Source organism: Epithele typhae (genome assembly GCF_022376455.1).
Source record: "Epithele typhae strain CBS 203.58 chromosome Unknown BXZ73scaffold_535, whole genome shotgun sequence".
In the NCBI taxonomy this organism is placed as follows: Eukaryota; Fungi; Basidiomycota; class Agaricomycetes; order Polyporales; family Epitheliaceae; genus Epithele; species Epithele typhae.
This window is the reverse complement of record NW_025954726.1, coordinates 1-14789: the sequence shown is the minus strand read 5'-3', so window position 1 is coordinate 14789 and position 14789 is coordinate 1. Positions and strand designations below refer to the sequence as shown.

Sequence of the window (14789 nt, the reverse complement as noted above, 5' to 3'; positions counted from 1 at the left end):
AGCCGGCCTCCATGAGCTCTTGGTCTGGTACGTGAATGAATGAGTACGCAGGTTGAGATGGACGTCGAAGGAGACACTGGAGCTGTACTTACCTTTGCCCGAAGAGTAGAGGTCACGGAAGACGCGCCGCTTGGGCTCCGATCCGGTACCGCGGGGAGCCATGGCTTGGTTCTGCGCGTCGCCAAAGCGCTCGTGCGCTCTTCCACACACTTCCGACGAGCGGATTACCATTAACATGGCCGTCTCCCGGAGTGTGGAGGAAGACGAATGGAGAGTGCTGGCCGGGATTGTGCACGGCTCGTCGCGCGATGTTTGAGAGCTGGTACGTGGGCCAGCGCGGATTGCGGGTGGAAAGCGCAGTGGTTCAGGCTCGCGCGATGACGTGGCAAATGGGGACCGCTGGCGACAAGGCGTGGGCGCGCGGCCTGCCAGTAGAGCAACTGGTCTTTGTTCGAGACAAAATACGTGCGGGTACAGTGTGTCGAATGCTCGGTAGCGTGTTGGTGACTGTCGGAGACGAGGTCGAGCTCGCGTCGGAGGCCAGTGGGTTGGCATCACGGTTGGCGTATGTGGGAGCAGAGAAAGCGTTGGAAGCGGACGGCGGTGTGAGAGCGGACTAGATCAACAGAGACGGGACGTGGCTCAAGGAGTGAGCACCGAGGAAAGGAGTCGGGCTGTGCACCCCCGGGCCCGGGCGTGGGCAGCGCGGAGGGCAGGCAGAGGACGGGCAGAGGACGGGCGGCAGGATGTGAGCGGCGGCGCAGGCATGGAGAGCGCGAAGGCACATCTAGCAAGGGCACGGCGGGCTCGAAGGCGGATCGAGCACAGGAGAGAAGACGGAGGGAAGACGTAGGTGTTGCGGACGGGCAGCGGTGTGTAGTGCAAGACAACGAGGGGTGTCGTCATTGGCTGTATGCGCCCGGCGCGCGCTGGCTGTATGCGCTTTGGCGAGAACTGCGGTCGAGTGGGCGGTCGAGAGCGGAGACGCGCGCACGATCGTGACAGGCGGCGAGCGACGAGGAGCGCAAAGACGTTCTGATGACGTGCTTGCTGAGCCCGGCCGTCGTCGGCATATGCCTGGTCGAGAATGTCTGCGTCCAGAGCTTGCTCGCGCGCGACGAGCAGCACGAAGAGCCTGGCTCAAACTCGTGGTTGACGTTCCAAGACACTCGCGACCCACGGCCAGCCTCTTCAAGGATGCCGAAGATCCCGGCCTCGTTCCGCTTCTCGCTCTTGCAGCCTTCGGCGACCAAACACTGCACATCACGCCAAATTTCCTGGCAGGATATGTCTGGGATATAACGAATATCGCAGATTTATCCAAGGTCTTTCCTGCCAGGAAGGTTCTGGAATATTCCTCGAAACTTCCCCTTTCCCCAGAAATATCCTGTGCACATCCCGGCTGGCGCTTCCAGGGTACTCGCTATTCCGGGTCGTGCGCGCGTTCGTGGCTGTCTGATGGTTCATACGATATTGGTTAAAAATGTATATTCTGACATCTACGCTACTGACACGTGCTACAGGGATGCGGAGATACTAGCGGTAACTGGGATTCACAATAGTACGCAGCAGCTGGTCGCGGTCGGGGAGCAGGGTCCGCGCAGGTTCAGTCCGAGTCGACAGCCTCCGGACTGCCCGTCCCAGGACTCGTCGGTGCGCTTCTTCGGCAGGCACCTGTAGTCTACACCGTTGTCCATCGCGCCATGGATGGCACGTCAGGCGGCGGCGACGGCAGCGCGCGCGCGCACGCACACGCGTCGACGACGCCGAGCACGCCGATGTTCTGCGCTCCGCGGCGGACGGTGCGGGCGAGTATGAGGAGCGCGTCGATGTGGCCGACGATGCGGGTGACGACGTTGAGGAGCTTGGCGTTGTCGAGCAAGTCAAACGTGTCACAGATCGCCTGCGCAGCCCTGGAAGCGCCCCGTGTCCTCGCGCACGCGCCCGTAGGGCCCGAGGGCGTTGAGGACACCGAGCATGCGGTCGAGGAAGGGGAACGTGCGCCGGGTGTTGAAGTACTCCTCGAGCGCCTCGATCGCGTCGCGGTGCGGGTAGGGTGGTACCTAAGAGACTTCTTGAGGAACGAGACCGACGCGGGGCCGCAGATCGCGAAGAGATGGGTGGGGAGCCGAGCGAGGGCCAAGTCCTTGAGGGAGATCATGGACCTTGGAATAGTGCTCCAGGGCGGTTTGACGAGCAGCCGGCCCCACATGTAGAGCATCCTGCAGGGGGTGATCACACGCGATGGAGAGGAGGGATGGCGAGGACGAGGATACGGGAGAGAGAGCAGAGAACGCACCTGATCATGTCCATCGCGGGCCAGATCCTCCCATACATGCTCAGGTGGGATCTCAGCGAAGGTGGGGCGGCGGCTGCCGTGCGATGCTCTTGGGTGAAGGTCTTGGGTGAGGGGTTTCAGCGGCCGATGATTGCACCCCTGCAAGTACTGTAGCTAGATCAATATCACTACGTATATATGAGACAGCGAAACGGGGGGCAGAGAGCCGGTCTCGACTGTAAAGCGGGCTGTGGCACACGCGCTGCAACTTATACCACTTCGCAAGTGTTTGCACTCACCTCGACTCGGGCGCTCCGTTGTCACTCGTGTCCATCGTGTCCATCTTGTCGCACTGACTTCAAGGTGTATCAATTCCAAGGCGGTACGCATACGAGACGAAGGACGTACCCGGGCATCATCGCCACAGCGTTCGGTCGCACTGCGGATGTTTTATAGCACAACTCAGTGCGCATATAATTACCCAAAGAATGAGCTATACTCGCCTTTGCTCCGCCCCAAAATCCCGGGAAAGCCCGTAACACTCTTCATGCACATATAACTGCGGTTGATCCAACCGGATCGGAGGTGAGGCACACCTGGCTGGGGATAAGTGAACCGCCGGTGGGCTGAGCAAGGGCTGAGCACAGGGACTTTGCAGGCACTCAAAGGTAACGGACGACGAGCCTACTGATAGAGCGGTGCGGCGTTGCGCGATGGGGTGTGGGGGAATGTCATGGTGATGGTTGGACATGGCACTTAGGCCTGAGGAAGGATGGGGGAATGAAGCAAGGGAAATGCAGGGTGCTTCTCGACGCGCAGACGCTTTAAGACGCGCGAGGTGAACAGGTCACGTGGGCATAATTGGTTGCCTGTTATCGAAAATGGCCCGGAAATCCGGATCCCAGTATATACGCGGGATATGTGTTGGATATACAACCTATCCTAAACATTTCCTGACGGGAAATTTGGCGTGATGTGCAGTGTAAAGGAGTTAATCCATGTCGTCTAATTCATGGAGGCGCGATCAGTGTCACCGAAGACTTGAAAGGACATAGGCAAACTCTTTTGCGCGACACCCCCTGCCTTCTCAGTGATTGCACTGTGGACGAAGAACTTTAGCACTGAAAATGCAACGCAATTGTCGACGCCGAAGCACCCACCGCCACTCGTTGGCCGCTGAATGCCTGTCGGAGCATCAATACAGCATACACACGACGACAACGCACTGCTCGGGGGACGCTGCACGTGGCGAGCACGATGGATCGAGTCGAAGTAAGTACAAGACACAGGCGACATCCGCTGTTGGCGCGACGCGCTACGGGCGTCTAGTCGGAGCGGAGGCCTCCGACGGCAGCGGCTGCTCCGCCTCCTCCTCCTTCTCCACCTCCGCCTCCTCCGCCTTCGCCTGTGGCTTTCGAACTTGCCTCCTGCCCCCCCTCCCCCGCGTGCCCTTCTCTCGTCTTCTCTCTCCTTGCCGACTGTGTCCCTTGCCCCCCACTCCGCCGCCGCCCCAAATTTTCCCCCTGCCAGCACCACCGACTGCCCATCCATTCGACTTCCCACCCTGCAAATCATTGGACTGGCCGGATGGAGGCGCGTCTCACATATGCATACGCCATGGAGAGGGCGGAGGGGGCATGTAGTCGGGGCCGGTATGTGGCATACCTGTAGCAGCCGCATTCTCGCAATATACGCATTTTCTCGTCCACATCCTTCCGTCCTTTGTCTGCTATCCCCCTGCTGCCTCTACGCGTTGGTGCCGCTGGCCACTTCTGCCATGAAGATTGAACCAGCGAACCAGAGAGAGTCGTCGCCCATCTAGTGCCATCACCCTCACCCGACTAGACCCTCCAGAGTGCTGCACGCACGAATCCGCCGCAAAGCTCCTGCATATCTCGACCTTGTCTACGCGGCCCGCCCAGTATTTTGCACGCTTCACCATATCCACGCACCCTGCTCTGTGTTTGTTTTCCGCGTCCCGATGCTCCATTCATGCGCGAAGCATTCCCGACGGCACGTAGAACCAGCCTTCGAGCGATCCCATCCACATAGCCCTCTTATTACAGTGTTCAAACAACTCCGTGCCCCAACGGAGGACACTCTCCACCGTCGCCCACGTTGCAGTTTGTACATCCGGCACACCTTATGCATGCACCACCCGCCTGCGTTTTTTGACCTCTGCGACCCTCTTCTCAGACTCTCCTCGCGGGACGTGGACAGTCTTTCCGCACTGGAACGACGAGGTTTGCGACCAAACGCGCTTTTGGACCCTGCGCCGCACGCTTTCTGTGCCTTTCCGCTCCAGCGGCTTGGGCACGTTCACGAGGCTCGCTTCCGGACCGCCGCGCTCTGTATGTCCACACGGCCTCAACTTCCTGCAGGTGCGTTGCTCTTGTCCAAGTAACGCGTCGTCCCCTGAGCACTCATGTATGAACAGATATCGCCCAGCTTATGGGTCGCAGCACGCCCAGGCATTCGCTCGGGGGCGACGTGCGCCGCCTTTGCCCGCCCTGGATGTCGTGGAGGCCTCGTCAACCGCCCTCGATCTTCTTTCTGATCCACCCATTTGAACCGTCGCTCCTCACGGACTGAGCACTCGCCAAATCCCCGCCACCCAGATGCTCGCCGCTGTTCCCAACCCATTCCTCCACCGTTCCCCGTCCTGCGCTCGGCCGCGCAAATGCCGGTACGTCTCTCGCGGGGCTGCCTGACACGAGCTCATCGAACTTCAGGCGGTTTGCTCTTGTTTGGTTGAGCTACATCGCCGGGAGCCCTACCCCCGCCTCTCATCACGGTGATCCGGTAATCACGGTCAAAATCCTCCTTGCGAACGTCGCTGTCGTCCTCTCCGCAACGTACCGCACCCACCCGAACCTGCTGATCCTCGCCGCGTTCCTCGATTTCGCGTTGGCATGAACGTGCCCTCGCCCAGCGCGCGGGATGCCTTCGGCGCGTTCATCGCCGCCCAGGGTGCGCTCTACGACGCCGGCTGGGGCGGCTACGCCAACGTCGTCCCCACCGTGGCCGCGTGGAACTTCACCACGTTCATCATCAGCCCGTCTGCGGACCGTGCCGCCGCGAACGCGAGCATCCAGGCCGTCTTCGCCGCCGCGCAGGACCCCGCGCTCGTCCTCTCCCGCGCGACGACGGTGCCGTTCGCGAGCTGGGCAGCGTGGTACAACGTGCTCGGGTTCAACATGACCGCTGCCGTTAGGCACGTCGGGATCCCCACCGCGCTCGGCTCGCACCTCCTCCCGCGTGCGCTCGTCGAGGTTGACCCGGCGCACGCCGCGGACGCGCAGATCGAGTACTGGTGCATCGCAGTCCCGTGGCATGCGCTCTGTGGAACACGAGGCTGATTGTGCCGGAGTCTTGTCGCGCCCGGCGGCGAGGCAGCGGGCGTCGCCCTGGACGCGATGGCGCTCAGCCCGGCGTGGTGCGGCGCACTCGCACAGGTCATCGTTGGGGAGGTCTGGACGGAGAGCGAGGGCGACACCGCGGACGAGGTCGACGCGGTCATGGACCGGATCGAGGCGAGCACCCGGGTCCTGCGCGAGCTCGCGCCCGACTCGGGCTGCTACTTCAACGAGGTGAGCGTGAGCGGCACGCGGGGGTGCGAGGAAGCTGACGGTCGTGGATCGCAGGCGTCGACGCTCGAGCCGGACTTCCGGCAGGTGTTCTTCGGGGCGAACTAGCCGGCGCTGAAGGAGGTCAAGGCGCGGTACGACCCCCATCAGCTCTTCGTGGTGAACAAGGGTGTCGGGTCGGAGGATTGGGACGCGGACTTGACGTGCCGGGTGTGATGGGCGGAACGCACCCGGCCACGCGACCACGTGACGGACGCGCATGCTCCTGTGACCGACTGAGGGTCCGAATATCATCGGCGCAAACCTCTAGCCGGGGCGATACTTCTGTCCACAACGCGTGTCGACCGTGGCATGCGATCGTCGACGACGCGGCGAAGCTCTGCTGCTTGAAACCTCGTTGCAACGGTATGTCTTGTGCATTCTTGGGATTGCGCAGCTGACCCATTGATCTCAGGGGTGTTTAAGTTCATCTCCGCTCAAACCAATGGTCGTCCGAGGCTGTGCGGGCGGGGAGATCTAGAGCATCGCCCATGTCCTTCCTGGAGACGGCGTTGAGCTGCCCTCCGATCCCGCTGTCTGCTACGTCTATCTCGGCGACGTCCCAGCTTCGCACCTGGGAGTTCGCATATAGTGCCTATTCGCACGCATACACTGTCATTGATAACGAGCGCGGCTGAGACAATCACGGTTGCTGGAGTCTACTCCTGCGATCCAAGCATCGGCGAACACGCACGATACTCATCAGAGTTTGACACGTTCATGGCAGGGAAAGACGTCATCTCGCCCTGGGAGCGCGAAGCCGGCCCACGCTCTGTCCGCCTTTGTTTCTCAGGAGAAGCATCGGAGGCGCTCCAACGCTATCGCGTGTGTGTTCCGCATGGTGGACCGTGCGGTGGGCGTATGCGGCTGGGGTCGCCCTCGCAGCAACTTGGCCTCTTCCACCTCGCCCTCAACCCCTCCGACGTCTCCTCCCGTCTACCTTGTGTCTCCTCCCAGCCATCAACGCTCATTGTGATATCACGGTGACCACCGCAAAACAGATCCACTGTCGCGGATACTCTCATCGTACGTGCGCTCTTCCGATGATGTGTATCGCATTTGCTCATGCTCCCCAAGTGTCTGTACTCATCCCGCGAATCGTACACCTCCTCTCGCACCCGGTATTAGTGCACAGTACCTTTGCGTGACACGCCCGTTCTAATATTCGTGATAGAAGCGATGTGGCTCCTGGGCACCGCGCGCGCGAACCTCGTCTTCTTTCCCCAACCCGAAGACGTTCCTAGAGGCTATGCTATCCTGTCGCACACCTGGGGAGAAGAAGAAGAAACGTTTCAAAAGGTTCAAAGGCTGAACGAAGAATCCAACAGCCCCTTCTCCCCGGAAGAACAGCGTCCCTTGCCCCGAGCCGAGCTCCGATCTCTCATCTCCCAGGCAGTCTCTGAAGAAGCCGCGGTTCACCGCGACGAGCTCCGCTGTCTCGTCTCCCAGGCAGAAGTGACTCGCAGAGACCTGGAAGATGCTCTCCATCGAGCGGAATCCCAGATCATGCAGAACCTCGAATTTCCACCGTACCTACGCACCCCTTGCAGTACTGAGACCTCCCCCGTTGTCCACGATCGCACTGAAGAGAATCGCCGGGATAGTCGATCATCAGGTAATAGATGCGGTCCCGGTTAGTGAAATTACAGCTCGTTTTTCCTCCTCGACACTGACATATGAGACCCAAGACCGCTCCACAGATTCAGATCCACGTGCTCCTGCGATCCCGCTTTCCCCTACTCCTGCACCGGTCCAAGGACGTGCCGAGCCACACCCGTTGTCACCACCATGGTTCAACCCACGCGATCGCCTCACTCCAAAAGTTCGATTATTTCTTGAGCTCGTCGAACAGCACGGGTACGAGTACGCTTGGGTCGATACGTGCTGTATCAACAAGGATAGCAGTTCCGAGCTCTCGGAAGGCATCAATTCCATGTTCCGGTACTACGCACTCTCCAACATCTGCTACGTCTACCTCAGCGACGTCCAATACTCAGACACTGATTCGGACAAGATGTGGCGCGCCTTCCGAGACAGCCGCTGGCACGAGCGGGGCTGGACTCTCCAAGAGCTTATCGCGTCCCGCATCCTCGTGTTCTATTCCAAGGAGTGGATATATCTGGGCACCAAGTACGAGCTCGCCGATCGACTAGAAAAAGCAACCAAGATCTCTGCGGAGGTCCTCCGCTTCGAGCCCCCGTTTACCGATGAGACCATCGCGACGCGCATCTCCTGGGCGGCACGTCGGTCCACCACGAGGCCGGAAGACGCCGCCTACAGCCTCTTTGGACTTTTCGGGGTCAACATGCCGACACTGTACGGCGAAGGGCGGCTCGCATTCTGCCGGCTCCTCATGGAGATCTCGAAGACCTCGCAGGATCCTTCGATTTTTCTCTTGGGAGAACGGCGGCATGTGAACAACTTGGATGACCTCAAATCGTACCTCCCGCGAAATCCCCAAAGCCAACCCCGTCGTCATCTTCTCCCCCTCCAGCCTTCGTGGTTCCTTCGTTCTGTGTTCTACGACGCAAGTGCACGATCTCAGACAGGACAAAATAAGGTACGCTGGTATGGATATCATTCTACGCTGCGCTACATTGACGACCATTTGAGCGCCACTGGTTTGCAAGGACGACCGCAAAACTCCGTGCTCCCACGTTCTCCGTTTCACCAGATAGAATCGAGCTCCGCGCGGCCGTTCTGCCTCTGGATGATACGAATAGATTCATCCTCGTCGATTTATTCTGCAGAGATCCCGAACCCCTCTTCCTCTTGCTCCAAAGGGTGGACAATAAGAGGTCCAACGATGGCGCTGCTCCGCTCTACCAGCCCGCGGAGGAACCTGTTGTGTGCATGGAGGAACCAAGCACGGCCCGGATCGCCTCACATGTCTGGAAGATGACAGACCTGCGCGTTGTGGCCCTCCCGCCGTACACTGGTGACCTCTCCGAGCACAAAACCGCAGGGATGGAGTTGCTTAAACGCTTCTGCGAAACCACCACTACCAGCTCCCCCTTTCACCTTGCCTTTCGCGACTTCCTCCGGCTCAGGGACAAGCACATCATCTTCGACGGCGAAGCAAGCACCCTGCCGTCGCTTTCTTCCACCGAAAACGTCTTCCTTTTTTTCAGGTGCAGCCGGCTTCTACAGTTGACTGTCGTTCTCGGGACATGCTCTCACGGCAAGTCCCCCAGCAACAACTAGTGATCACCACGGGTCACCCCGGGGTCATGGCAGCTGGACCCGGACCCGGACCCGTGAAACCCGGGACCCGCAGACCCCCGGGTCACTGAGCTGACGGGTCGGCGCCTATACACACGGGTTTGCGCGGGTCGTACCCCCCACGGGTCACCCGAGGGTCAGCACATCGAGAGAGAAGTGATTGAATACTTAGATGCAGAGAGCGTGCATATCGCAGGTGGGAAAGTGCAACAAGCATGGGGGGGAGCGTGACTAGACATAACATAACGTCACAACAGAACATACATGACATGTACCTTAACCACGCGCGAGCTCGATTCTATCGTATCCCTTCAGCATCTTGTAATCGAGAACATCATTCTCTTCTACTTCATCCAATGCAGCAACCCGGAGAACATCCTCGCTGTGAATAAATCCAAGGCGAGACCAGTCGCCAAGGCACAGGAGAGCGCGGGTCGTCTGCGCAGAAAGTCGGTTGCGCACGTGAGGCAGCAACAAACGGCCCCGGCTGAAGAGTCGCTCAACGTCGATAGAAGTAGCTATCAACAAGCATAGACGTTAGTGTGAAGACGCAGTGAATGAAGACGGCTCTGAAACTCACCGGGAATCATCAGAAAGTCGCGTGCCATGCGGCTCAAGCATGGGTACTGCTTCGTGTGCGAATGCCACCAGTCGAGTGCATTGTCGACGGGGACAATTGGCTCCGCAAGGTAGCGCGTCAATTCGTCCTTGTCGATTGAATCTCCCCGGACCGGAAGGAAGTTGTAGTTGTCAAACATATTGACATCTTCGTCGTCCTGCAAGAAATGGATTCAGCGTCTGACACACTAGACAGCTCGCCACACCGGAAATGGGCTGCTCAACGCGCCCGACACGAGCAGCTCAACGCGGGTGATGTGGGGCAGCTCTAACGAACGCAGCTCAATGGCGGCCGCTGCGCCTGACACGGGCAGCTTTTAATGTGGGCGACACGGGCTGCTCAACATGGGCGTTGCGGGCCGCTCAGTACAAGTGACATGAGCTTGTCGATGCGCCCCGCACGGGCTGCTCGACGTGGTGGATGCGGGCAGCTTAATACACCGCATACGACTTGCAGCTCGTCGCGCCCGCAACGAGCTGCTCAAGGCGGCCGACGCGGCCAGCTCGACACGGGCGATGTGGGGCAGCTCAATGTGGGCTCCGCAGGCGACACGAGCTGCCCAACGTGACGCCCACAACGAGCTGTTCAACACGGACGACGCGGGCAGCTCACCGCGGGCAACGCAGTCGGTTCGACGTGGGTAACATGGACAGCCCAATGCGGGCGATGCAGGCGACGAGAGCATCCCAACATGCCCGCAACGAGGTGCTCGACATGACCGATAAGGGCAGCTCGATGCGCCTGCAACGAGCTGCTCAAGACGGCCGACGCGGGCAGCCCGACGCGAGCGCCGTGGACAGCTCAATGCGGGCGACGCAGGCGACGTGAACCGCCCAACACGCCCGCAACGAGGTGCTCAACATGGCCATCTTGAGCAGCTCAACGCGGGCGATGCGGTCGGTTCGATGCGGGTGACGTGGACAGCCCAATGAGGGCGATGCGGGCAGCTCAATGCGGGCCACGACGCGGGCGACACGAGCTGCTCAACACGGCCGATGGGGACAGGTCGATGCAACCAACATGGTCGGCTCGACGTGGGCGACACGGGCAGCGTGGGCGCCCTGACGTGACCGATGCCTGAGGCAGCCTCTCGATACGCTCGGACGACCCATAGTACAGCTTAATGCATAAGAAACCTGATAGTAGAACGTACCTTATCGTCGCGAGACCGGCGTGTTGCAGACGCTGCATTGTCATGGTCGTCCTGCTCGACAGTCGAGTCGGAGTGCTTGTAGTTCGAATCGTACTCGTTGCGGACGAGAGTCTTGGCAGTCTCAATCCACTCATCTTGCCAGTGATGAGTCTTGAAGTACTCGAGCTTGAATCCCGGGTGCAACACTGTTACAGACGAGTCTGATTAGCTACAATGTACGAAGAAATGGCATTAGAACTCACCCATGGCGATTCGATAGCACTCCGAAGAGTCTGTGAGCTCGTAGTACTTGTTGAGAACCTGCTGCACAAATTTGTGAGCAAACCGGATGGCCGGGTCGTAGGGTACACCCTTTGAGGTCTTGCTTCCCGGCAGCGCAGTGGTGGTGAGGCGTTCGTCGAGGACGTCCATGACCGGGATGACGCTTGCAAGGTTTGGTGTGCTGCGGGAGAAGAAGAGCGTTGCATCCTTGAAGACCTGTTGAGGTTGGACGGAGAGAGATGGGGATGGGGAAGTCGGTGAGGTATGGAGACAAGACGAGAGAAGATGAGGACACGGGGATACAGTGCGAGAACAAGAAAATGAGGAAAGGACGAAGAGATACCGTGTGGATGCGGCGTGCACGTGGGGACGATCAGATAAGGACGAATGGAGATAATGTGCAGAGACAATGCGGGGAGGCAGTGTGGGGAGACGAAACGAAGGCGCACAGAGACAACACAAGGAGTCGGACAAGACAACGCGGATAGTCGGACGAGACAAGGACACGGGGAGATGAGAGAGACAACATGGCAGTGGGAACGAGCGGAAAGATGATCAGAACAAAGAAGAAAAGTGCGAAAAGAAAAGACACATACCTTAAGCACCTCCAGCAGCTGCTCGGCAATCGACCATTCCCGCCTAGAGAGCTGGTACTCCTCGAGATCCAGAGGATGGAGGTCGTTGTCGGCCTCACAGAAGGACTTGATGGCCGTCTTCAGGCGGACAGCCCGTTTGAGCATGTCGTGAGTTGAACACCACCGTGTTCTGACGTCTTGCTTCAGCATGAGAATGCCCTGATTGAGCGCCTCGAGCTGCTTCTTCCATGCTGGCAGCAGGATTGTTGTCGACTTGCGGATGGTGGCGGCCAGGCGACGGAGCTTAAGAAGACGAGAGAGACTGGCAGTGAGGCGTTGAACAGACGATAGGAGTGGGAACTTACCTTTGTAAGCATCAAGCGCACTGGGCGGAGATTCGAGCGGAACTCGCGGAGCTCGCCTGGGGTCATTCCGGACATGTCGTCGACCCACTCGACCTCGTCCATGAGCCCCTCGAGGCCGTCCTCGGCGTCTTCTTCTTCTTCATCCTCGTCGCCCCCATCCTCTGCATCCTCCGCATCCTCGTCCCCCTCTGCGGCAATGTTGTCTTCCTCACCTGGCTTCTTCTTATCTGGGTCGAACTGGTCGAGCAAGCCCCGGCCGACGAGCTGGATAACATGTCCGAAGCAGGCAACATGTCCGGAAGATGCCCGGAACTTCTGAAGACCCTTCTCCATCGTCTTGATCATTGCCAAATTGGCGGAAGCACTATCGCAGGCGACACCAAGGAGCTGTGTGAGTAGTCTGATCAGTTATCTTCATATGTTTGTACGCTTTCTGAGGCACACACCATCTCCTTGATACCAAATTCGCATAGGATGCGGATCTGAGTTTCACCGAGGGTCTGACCTGTGTGCGACTAGCAGATCCCATGGTCAGCGCCGAGCGGACACTGGAGAGGTGGGCAAAACATCGAGGTACGCACTTTTGCCACCTCAACGACGTCGAGCACCATGCTCAGCGGCTCTCCGTCGTGCTCAAAGTGCACGATAACTGCCATGAAAGCGTTCCCATTTGGAGACGACCAGCAGTCCGTTGATATGCTAAGTCGTCCTTCGTACTCCTGTAATCTGATGAGTACTAAAATGTCCTCTAAAGCCCGCTCTGCTCACCCGAAGAAGACGGCTGATCCGAGTGCGCGAGCGCGCGAAGAGCGTCTTCACATCGCGCGCGACCGTTGAAGCGGATGGGATCCAGTATCCCGGTCTGCCCGTCTTCAGTAGTGACTGGAGACGAGCGTCCTTGATGATATCAAACGGACGGTAAGATTCCGCGACCCATCGCGCAAACTCCGCACTAATATGGTCATCAATACAGCAATCAAACCAGGCTTGGATAGAACATACCGTGTCTCAGTGCGCGTGTGCTGGCGATGAGAGTATGTCACCGGTCCCTTCCCCTTGCGCTCGAAGAAGGAGGTGACGTCCCCACTCTCCGAGGCATTCTTGCCGAAGCGCTGACGAACCTCTCCAGGCGTCATCGTGGCCTTGACCACGCGCTTCACTGCATCTTCGCCAAAGCAGTTTTTTGCGTGCCTTGTCATGTTGCCAGTTGATGTCGCGTCGCCTTTGTCGATGTAGCGATTAACAGCCTTTTTGATACAGCCTTTAGCCATGCACTCGAAGACGTGCACGCGACGTCCGTCGATGTCCGCGATCTTAGGGATGGGCTTGAAAAAACCGTAGATAGGGGAGTCCCACCCACGGTCCATCATGGCCGCTATACATGCCGCAACGTTAGTGAGTACATCTTCAGCCAGGATTACGACAAAGTCACACTCACCAAGCTGCTTTAGGCCCTTATCATCGTCCTCGAACCACGGCACACCATTTGTTCCCTTGGTGAAGGCTGGCGCCGGCGAGTCTGACCTCCCACTGTCCGAGTCCGAGTCGTTAATGTTGATTACATCATGATGTGCAGCCGCCTCCTCCTCTTCGGACAAGCAGTATGGTGAGTGATAGCCCCCCGTCTTCCGAGTCGGCTTCACAACACCCTTTCCAGACTTCGACCGCTTCTTCGGCTTCCGCGCCTTCTTGCGATGCGCACTCGGCCCTTTATCAGCTGCAGCAGCGTCACCAGCAGGCTTTGCGCGAGGTGGAGCGTCACCAGTGGCAGCAGGCTTCGCGCGTGGTGCGGCATCGCTGGCGGGCTTCGCGTGGGGTGTGGCGTCACCGGTGGGCTTCGCGCGGGGTGGAACGTCACCAGCAGGTTTTGCGGCACCACCGGTGGCCTTCGCGCGGGGTGCAGCATCGTCGGTGGCCTTCGCGCGGGGTGCGGCATCACCGACGGCCTTCTCGCAGGGTGCAGCGTCACCAGCAGGGGCTGCTACACTCGCACCCGCGGCACCAGGCTGACCTCGACGTGAGTATATATCATTTAGTGCAGAATGGTTGAAGACTCACCACCATTCCCTCGTCTTCAAGCATCCGCTGAGCCCTCTTTGTGAGGGTGCGATGGCGCTTCTCCGCCGGGGCATCTTGCTCCACCGAAGGGGATGCGGGACGCTTTTGAGGTGGATCAGGGTGGACAGTGGTGGAAGTCGACATCAACAAGATAGACGCAGAAGTGGGTGGAAAGGCAGACTCGCAGAGACGGGGCGGAGAGGACAGGGAAAGTCTCATCATTATATAATCCTATAACTGTACAGTAGGTGGCGCTAGCCACTCAGGGTCAGGCTGAAACCGGCACGGGCTGCTGGAAGCGCCCAACCAGGATGTTCAGTACAGTGTGACATAACCGCCGGGTTACCCACGGGTCAATGCACAAACGCGCGGGTCGGCTCCTCACCACCCGGACCCGGACCCGCATGACCCGGACCCGGGACCCGGCCGGGTCAGGCCCACCCGTGGTGATCACTAGCAACAACCACCTGCGCTCATCTAGGGTAACCTCGCTGTCATCTCAAACTGCGACGAATACGCCAGGTCCAGACGTACCGCGCCGACAACACTTCTGCATCCTTCGTCTTTCCTGGGCCAATGAAGCAACCTCCGCTGCCGAGGAGGTGCATTCGTGCGAGACGGATCATATCGAC

General features: G+C 59.2%; 6 protein-coding genes across 6 annotated transcripts; 2 read left to right on the top strand and 4 right to left on the bottom strand.

Annotated features, from left to right (window-relative positions):
* Nucleotides 1–1553: 1553 nt before the first annotated feature.
* On the bottom strand, nt 1554–2337 carry BXZ73DRAFT_85515 (uncharacterized protein; the record flags this gene model as incomplete). The annotated part of the gene is made up of 5 exons (XM_048024022.1): nt 1554–1681; nt 1753–1903; nt 1941–2063; nt 2090–2222; nt 2300–2337. 5 exons carry the CDS (start codon nt 2335–2337, stop codon nt 1554–1556), a joined length of 573 nt encoding a protein of 190 aa, XP_047870518.1.
* Nucleotides 2338–4896: 2559 nt separating this feature from the next.
* BXZ73DRAFT_111383 (uncharacterized protein) lies at nt 4897–5973 on the top strand (the record flags this gene model as incomplete). Its single annotated transcript, XM_048017397.1, has 5 exons — nt 4897–4964; nt 5011–5184; nt 5211–5591; nt 5649–5868; nt 5923–5973. 5 exons carry the CDS (start codon nt 4897–4899, stop codon nt 5971–5973), a joined length of 894 nt encoding a protein of 297 aa, XP_047870517.1.
* Nucleotides 5974–7083: 1110 nt separating this feature from the next.
* Nucleotides 7084–8806, top strand: BXZ73DRAFT_62301 (heterokaryon incompatibility protein-domain-containing protein; the record flags this gene model as incomplete). Its single annotated transcript, XM_048021740.1, has 2 exons — nt 7084–7299; nt 7745–8806. 2 exons carry the CDS (start codon nt 7084–7086, stop codon nt 8804–8806), a joined length of 1278 nt encoding a protein of 425 aa, XP_047870516.1.
* Nucleotides 8807–11129: 2323 nt separating this feature from the next.
* BXZ73DRAFT_62294 (uncharacterized protein) lies at nt 11130–12037 on the bottom strand (the record flags this gene model as incomplete). The annotated part of the gene is made up of 2 exons (XM_048021739.1): nt 11130–11366; nt 11756–12037. Coding segments are annotated over 2 exons (519 nt in total), but the record flags the coding sequence as incomplete, so codon positions are not given.
* Nucleotides 12038–12258: 221 nt separating this feature from the next.
* BXZ73DRAFT_14455 (uncharacterized protein) lies at nt 12259–12489 on the bottom strand (the record flags this gene model as incomplete). Its single annotated transcript, XM_048017496.1, has 1 exon — nt 12259–12489. A coding segment is annotated over one exon (231 nt), but the record flags the coding sequence as incomplete, so codon positions are not given.
* Nucleotides 12490–12614: 125 nt separating this feature from the next.
* BXZ73DRAFT_62293 (uncharacterized protein) lies at nt 12615–13466 on the bottom strand (the record flags this gene model as incomplete). The annotated part of the gene is made up of 3 exons (XM_048021738.1): nt 12615–12818; nt 12868–12981; nt 13098–13466. 3 exons carry the CDS (start codon nt 13464–13466, stop codon nt 12615–12617), a joined length of 687 nt encoding a protein of 228 aa, XP_047870513.1.
* Between the last annotated feature and the right edge of the window lie 1323 nt (nt 13467–14789).